A 7,344-nucleotide genomic window follows, 5' to 3' on the forward strand; every position below is an offset into this window, starting at 1 on the left:
GACCGGAAACATGACCGAATACAAACAGTGTAGCTATTCCGTCCGCAAGGCAATCAAACAAGCTAAGCGTCAGTATAGAGACAAAGTAGAGTCACAATTTAACGGCTCAGACATGAGGTATGTGGCAGGGTCTACAGTCAATCACGAACTACAAAAGAAAAACCAGCCCCGTCGCAGATCACGATGCCTTGCACCCAGACAGACTAAACAACTTTTTTGCTCGCTTTGAGGACAATACAGCGCCACTGACACGACATACTACCAAAACCTGCGGGCTCTCCTTCTCCGTGGCCGACGTGAGTAAAACGTTTAAACGTGTTAACCGTCGCAAGGCTGCCGGCCCAGACGGCATCCCCAGCCGCGTCCTCAGAGCATGCGCAGACCAGCTGGCTCGTGTGTTTACGGACATATTCAATCAAAACCTATCCCAGTCTGCTGTTCCCACATGCTTCAAGAGGGCCACCATCGTTCCTGTTCCCAAGAAAGCTAAGGTAACTGAGCTAAATGACTACCGCCCTGTAGCACTCACTTCCGTCATCATGAAGTGCTTTGAGAGACTAGTCAAGGACCATATCACCTCCACCCTACCTGATACCCTAGACCCACTCCAATTTGCTTACCGACCCAATAGGTCCACAGACGACGCAATCGCCATCACACTGCACACTGCCCTAACCCATCTGGACAAGAGGAATACCTATGTAAGAATGCTGTTCATCGACTACAGCTCAGTATTTAACATCATCGTACCCTCCTTCGTCGACTAAGCTCGAGACCCTGCCCTGTGCAACTGGGTCCTGGACTTCCTGACGGGCCGCCCCCAGGTGGTGAGGGTAGGTAACATCTCCACCCCGCTGATCCTCAACACTGGGTCCCCACAAAGGTGCATTCTCAGCCCTCTCCTGTACTCCCTGTTCACCCACGACTGCAACTCAATCATCAACTTTGCAGACGACACCACAGTGGTAGGCTTGATCACCAACAACGACGAGACGGCCTACAGGGAGGAGGTGAGGGCCCTCGGAGTGTGGTGTCAGGAAAATAACTTCACATTCAATGTCAACAAAACAAAGGAGATTATCTCGGACTTCAGGAAACAGCAGAGGGAGTAGCCCCCTATCCACATCGATGGGACAGTAGTTGAGAAGGTGGAAAGTTTTTTAAGTTCCTTGGCGTAAGCATCACGGACAAAGTGAAATGGTCCACCCACACAGACAGCGTGGTGAAGAAGGTGCAAGAGCGCCTCTTCAACCTCAGGAGGCTGAAGAAATTCGGCTTGTCACCAAAAACACTCACTAACTTTTACAGATATACAATCGAGAGTATCCTGTCGGGCTGTATCACCGCCTGGTACGGCAGCTGCTCCGCCCACAACCGTAAGGCTCTCCAGAGGGTAGTGAGGTCTGCACAACGCATCACCGGGGGCAACCTACCTGCCCTCCAGGACACCTACACCACCCGATGTCACAGGAAGGCCAAAAAGATCATCAAGGACAACAACCACCCGAGCCACTGCCTGTTCACCCCGCTATCATCCAGAAGGCGAGGTCAGTACAGGTGCATCAAAGCGGGGACCGAGAGATAGCCTTGAGATTGAAAAACAGCTTCTATCAGACTGTTAAACAGCCATCACTAACATTGAGTGGCTGCTGCCAACATACTGACTCAACTCTAGCCACTTTAATAATGGACAAATGGATGTAATAAATGTATCACTAGCCACTTTAAACAATGTAACTTTATAAAATGTTTATATACCCCACATTACTCATGTATATACTGTACTCTAGACCATCTTCTGCATCTTGACTATGCCATCATTCATTCATATATTTTTATGTACATATTCTTATTAATTCCTTTACACGTGTGTGTATAAGGTAGTTGTTGTGAAATTGTTAGGGTAGATTACTTGTTAGATATGACTGCATGGCCGGAACTAGATGCACAAGCATTTCGCTACATTTGCATTAACATCTGCTGACCATGTGTATGTGACAAATACATTTGATTTGATATTTTACAGTAGGTATGGGGTTCTGCTCATGCATTCTCATTTTGACGTCAAACCCACCTCTAGTGTGCGTGGCCAAAGAGCTCTGTTTTCATGGATGTTTGATGTTATGGGGCTTTTTTATGACCAATTTATGCAGAAGTCCAGGTAATTCCAAAGGTTTCACATACTTTTTCTTGCCAAGTACCAGGATATTTTGGCCAAAAACCTGGTTGCCTCTGCCAGGAGGCTGAAACTAGGCCCCACGTGGATCTTCCAGCAAGACAATAACCCCAAGCACACTTCAAAATCCACAAATGCATGTTTTTATTGACCACAAAATCAACGTCTTATTCTCCAGACTTCAAACCCATTTGAAAACCTGTGGTTTGAATTGAATAGGGCAATACATAAGCACCAACTAAGGATCTGCAAAGATGTTGTTTAGAGGAATGGTCTAAGATCCCTCCCATTGTGTTCTATAATCTCATGAAACACTTTAGAAGGCTCAGTACCCTTGTCCTCTCAAGGTGAGGTATTGAAACAGGAGAGAAAAAAGTTACTTAAACAAAATCTCTTTCTCTGAGCAATGATAAGCATAAAATAATATAAATCCCAATTTTTATGGAGCATACAGTATTTGAATTATTTATTTTATACATTTTTGCTCATCTTTATCAAGGTTGTCAATAATTTAGGACCCCACGTTATATATTATATTGTTATTATCAAGTAAATGTTTCTGTCCCTCCCTCTATCCAGCCGGGACTGTCCCATATTCTACATGAGGAAGAAAGTGCAGAAAGACCTGGATGATCAGGAGAAGCTGGTGTCTCGCTTTGGATGGTGAGAGGCAGACCCAACAGACTCCATATTAACCGGCTCCCCTCTCTCCCCACTCCCCCTCTTTCCCTCTCCTGGAAAGGATTTGTACTGTATTGTCTTTTAAGAATTAAAAAATCTTTTTGTAGAAATGTGTCTTGTCATTGTTGTCTGTCTTCAGTCTAGAAGACCTCAGTTGCATTGAACCAAAAGTATGGTGGTGGATGTTGTAATATGTTGAGTCCTAAAAGTATGGTGGTGGATGTTGTAATATGTTGAGTACTAAAAGTTGTGTAGCGGGTATTTTACGATAACCAATGCAAAGCAGCAGTTTCTTTTTTACTATGCACTTCAAATAGGCTACATTTCAGGGTTACCATGCCATGTGTTGATATCGACTAGGGCCTGTATTTATGAAGCATCTCAGTAGGAGTTCTGATCTAGGATAGGGTTTACAAAGGAAGGGTATATTACAGGGAACTTTATACGTTTCCCAGTAAACTACCAGCATTTTTGTTTATTTTATTTTTAATACATTTGCTAAAATTTCTAAATACCTGTTTTTGCTTTGTCATTATGGGGTGTTGTGTGTTATTTTTCATCCATTTTAGAATAAGGCTGTAACTTAACAAAATGTGGAAAACGTTAAGGGGTCTGAATACTTTCCGAAGGCACTATATATTCTAATGCTTCACAGAATCTGGGGTCTCAACTTTTCCCGTAGTTATTTTTTGACTAACAATTTCAAATATACTGATCCACTCTTGACAAGAGATGGCATTTCCCCAGAAAGACAACCACACAATGTGCAATGGTCTGGCACTTCACTGCCAAAGAAATAAAGGCACGTTGGACAAATATACTGCATTTCAAAAGTGTCATTACAGTCAGGACTTCATAAACCCATAGAGACTGTTGGGAACACCGTTTGTCCCCTCCGGACAATGGAGATTTACAATGTCCAATAAATCACAGAGCTATCTTAGTGGTTGTGTGTCTTAGAGCATTTTGAGCAGTAATTTTTGTCATCCAAATTTGGATAGATGTTGCATTTTCACCCCCTCTTCTTGTCCTCCGACTTGATTTCTGATGTTCCTGCCTTGTCCTCCTGTGTTGTCTCCCTGTAAACACAACAGATGCCCCGGTCAGAAGGAGGCTTATAGCCGTAGTGTTAACATGAAGGAAGGCAGATCACTAAGAAACAGAAAGTAGAAGGTGAATAATGAAACAGAGAAGACAGCCAACAAAAACTCTTGTCGGCTTGCACCTCTGTCATCAACCTGTACTTTGTTATTGTTCCCATATATTGAGCCTACCCTGTAGTCTTGTGGTAAGAGTTCCTGTTTTATAGTCAAAAGGCTGGGTGTTTGATCCTGGCCAAGCCATAACAAGTGTTTAGAAAATGTGACCATATGAGTGAGTGTGTTTAGCACTCAGCATTAAATATTCTAAGTCCATGAAATTTCGATTGCCATATTGTTTTACCTGAATGGACAGATGCTGGCGGTCTGGGGTCACACGGCAATCAACGTCGCTCTCAGACGAGCGGTCCTGTGGGGAAGAGCCCTGCATGTCAGGTGACTGTTGCAACTGTTAGTACATTTTTTAGAAAGGAGTGAAACTGCTATGCTGTTTATCTGAGTGGAATACTTACTTCAAATCAAATGTTATTTGTCACATGCGCCGAATACAACAGGTGTAGGTAGACCTTACAGTGAAATGCTTATTTACAAGCTCTTAACCAACAATGCAGTTATAAGAAAAATAAGTTGAAAAAATATTTACTAAATAAACTAAAGTAAAAAGAAACTAACACAACACAATAACGAGGCTATATACAGGGGGTACCGGTACTGAGTCAATGTGTTGGGGTACAGGTTAGGGGAGGTCAATGAGGTAATATATACAGGGGGTACCGGTACTGAGTCAATGTGTTGGGGTACAGGTTAGAGGTAATATGTACATGTAGGTAGAGGTAAAGGGACTGCATAGATGATAAACGGCAAGTAGCGGCAGCGTAAAAAACGGGGAGGGGTCAAATAGTCTGGTTAGCCATTTGATTAACTGTTCAACAGTCTTATGGCTTCGGGGCAGAAGCTGTTAAGGAGCGTTTTTGACCTAGACTTGGCACTCCAGTACCGCTTGCTGTGCAGGTAGCGGAGAGAACAGTCTATGACTAGGGAGGCTGGAGTCTGACAATTTTTAGGGCCTTCCTCTGACACCGCCTGGTATAGAGGTCCTGGAAGCTTGGCCCCAGTGATATACTGGGTGGTACGCGCTACCCTCTGTAGAGTCGTGCGGTCGGATGCCAGGAAGTTGCCATACCATGCGCTGATGCAAGCAGTCAGGATGCTCTCAATGGTGCAGCTGTAAAACCTTTTGAGGATCTGAGGACCCAAACCAAATCTTTTCAGTCTCCTGGGAGGGAGAAGGCATTGTCGTGCCCTCTTCACAACTGTCTTGGTGTGTTTGGACCATAATAGTTTGTTGGTGATTTGGACACCAAGGAACTTGAAGCTCTCGACCTGCTCCACTACAGCCCTGTCGATGTCAATGGGGGCCTGCTCGGTCCTCCTTTTCCTGTAGTCCACGATGATCTACTTTGTCTTGATCACGTTGAGGGAGAGGTTTTTGCCCTGGAACCACACTGCCAGGACTCTGACCTCCCTATAGGCTGTTTCATTGTTGAACGGCGGTCACGAGTCATGATGGCAGTCAAATTTTACACCTGACCGTTTAGTCACTGTAATTAGGCTTCTCCAAGCTCTGATGCTGCTGATGGTCATTAGTAGCCTACCAAACTTGTTAACTGCCTGGTACTCAGCACGCTATTGTCTGACATAAATGCAAATGAGAGCCCTTGAAATGTTCTACAACTTTACCTATGGTAAATTCAATTGATTAGACATTTAGAAAGGCACACACACCTGTCTATATATGGTCCCACAGTTGACAGTGCATGTCAGAGCAAAAACCAAGCCATGAGGTCGAAGGAATTGTCTGTAGAGCTCTGAGACATGATTGTGTCGAGGCAGAGATCAAGGAAAGGGTACCAAAACAATTCTGCAGCATTGAAGGTCCCCAAGAACACAGTGGCCTCCATCATTCTTAAATGGAAGAAGTTTGGAACCACCGAGACTCTTCCTAGAGCTGGCCGCCCGGCCAAACTGAGCAATCGGGAGAGAAGGGCCTTGGTCAGGGAGGTGACCAAGAACCCAATGGTCACTCTGACAGAGCTCCAGAGTTCCTCTGTGGAGATGGGAGAACCTTCCAGAAGGACAACCATCTCTGAAGCACTCCACCAATCAGGCCTTCATGGTAAAGTGGCCAGACGGAAGCCACTCCTCAGTAAAAGGCACATGACAGCCCACTTGGAGTTTGCCAAAAGGCACCTAAAGGACTCTGACAGTGAGAAACAAGATTGAACTCTTTGGCCTGAATGCCAAGCGTCACATCTGAAGGACACCAAAAAAATTGCAATAAAAAAAACTTTTTTGGTTGATCAAGGGGGTGCTGCAGTACCCTCAGAACCCTTACATCCCACGACTATGCCTTACCCTTGTTGTGTGGCGCTTCATTGTGCAGCCTTGGAGTCCCCTAGACATTTAACAAAAGATAACACTTATGACTAAAATACATGATATTCTCCTACAGTTTTGAAGGTGACTTGAGGAATCCTGGCATATATACAGTATGACTACCATCATGTACCAGTCTGTAATTTTTCCTCACAGCTATGTAAAGAAAGTGGATGAGTTTTATAAAGCTTTTACCTTTGTTCTGAGACGACATGTTGATGTCACCTCCTACTGTGGAGTTGATCTTTGGGGCAATTACAATGCTTCACCCCTGCGCTGTGATGGTAGACGGGGGATTGTAGGTTGGTCTGTGTAGGGGGAGAGAGATAGAGGTAACCCTGTGTCCTCACCCTTGTACTAAAACACAAGGCAAAACTCTGTCTTCAAACATTTCAGAGAAATCTCACCTTCGTTGGCAGGGCGTTTCTCCACCAATGACACTGTTGCCCTCTGCTATCCTCCCTTCAGTGTACCCCTTTTTTCTTCTCCAAGACAAACTTCTCTCTTTGGAGAAAGTGATAGTGTCCCTCTCTTCTCTCCTCCTTTTGGAGAAAATGCTCCCCATCTCTTTCAAGTATCAATCTATAACATGAGTGAACTCATGAGAACATATTTTGGTCTCACTTTAAAAGAAGTACAACTTTTAAAGGCTTTATATATAGTGTACATAAAGACTTCATAAGCACTCCATAAATGCTTCATAAATCATCTAAGCATATTTCATGGTGTATAAAGGGTGACAACAATTTCCACTGTAGTGTGAATGGCTAAAATGCCAAATGTGTCCTAAACCAATATTTGATAAATTGTCAAGTACACCTGACTTTCTGTTCCACCAGAAAGAGTCAAAGATTTACTTCAAAAGTTACTACGAAACAAATGTATTGTAATTATTGAGGAAAGGACCTTACCTTGATAAATGAACTGTGTTGTGTGTTTGAGTAAGACGGA

At 43.9% G+C, this 7,344-nt stretch overlaps 1 protein-coding gene across 2 annotated transcripts in view; it reads left to right on the plus strand.

Moving 5' to 3' along the window:
* The window catches only part of LOC115171850 (DNA polymerase delta catalytic subunit), a 39,752-nt gene extending 36,785 nt beyond the window's left edge, over positions 1 to 2,967 (plus strand). Inside the window, exon 27 of one of the 2 annotated variants that reach the window (XM_029729029.1) lies at positions 2,756 to 2,843. In XM_029729029.1, the coding sequence (XP_029584889.1) occupies positions 2,756 to 2,843 (88 nt within the window). Of the gene's footprint in view, positions 1 to 2,755 lie in introns of both variants that reach the window. The other variant, XM_029729028.1, reaches the window with a different exon arrangement.
* Positions 2,968 to 7,344: the final 4,377 nt, after the last annotated feature.

The sequence above is a fragment of the Salmo trutta genome, chromosome 32 (genome assembly GCF_901001165.1).
Source record: "Salmo trutta chromosome 32, fSalTru1.1, whole genome shotgun sequence".
Classification (NCBI taxonomy): domain Eukaryota; kingdom Metazoa; phylum Chordata; class Actinopteri; order Salmoniformes; family Salmonidae; genus Salmo; species Salmo trutta.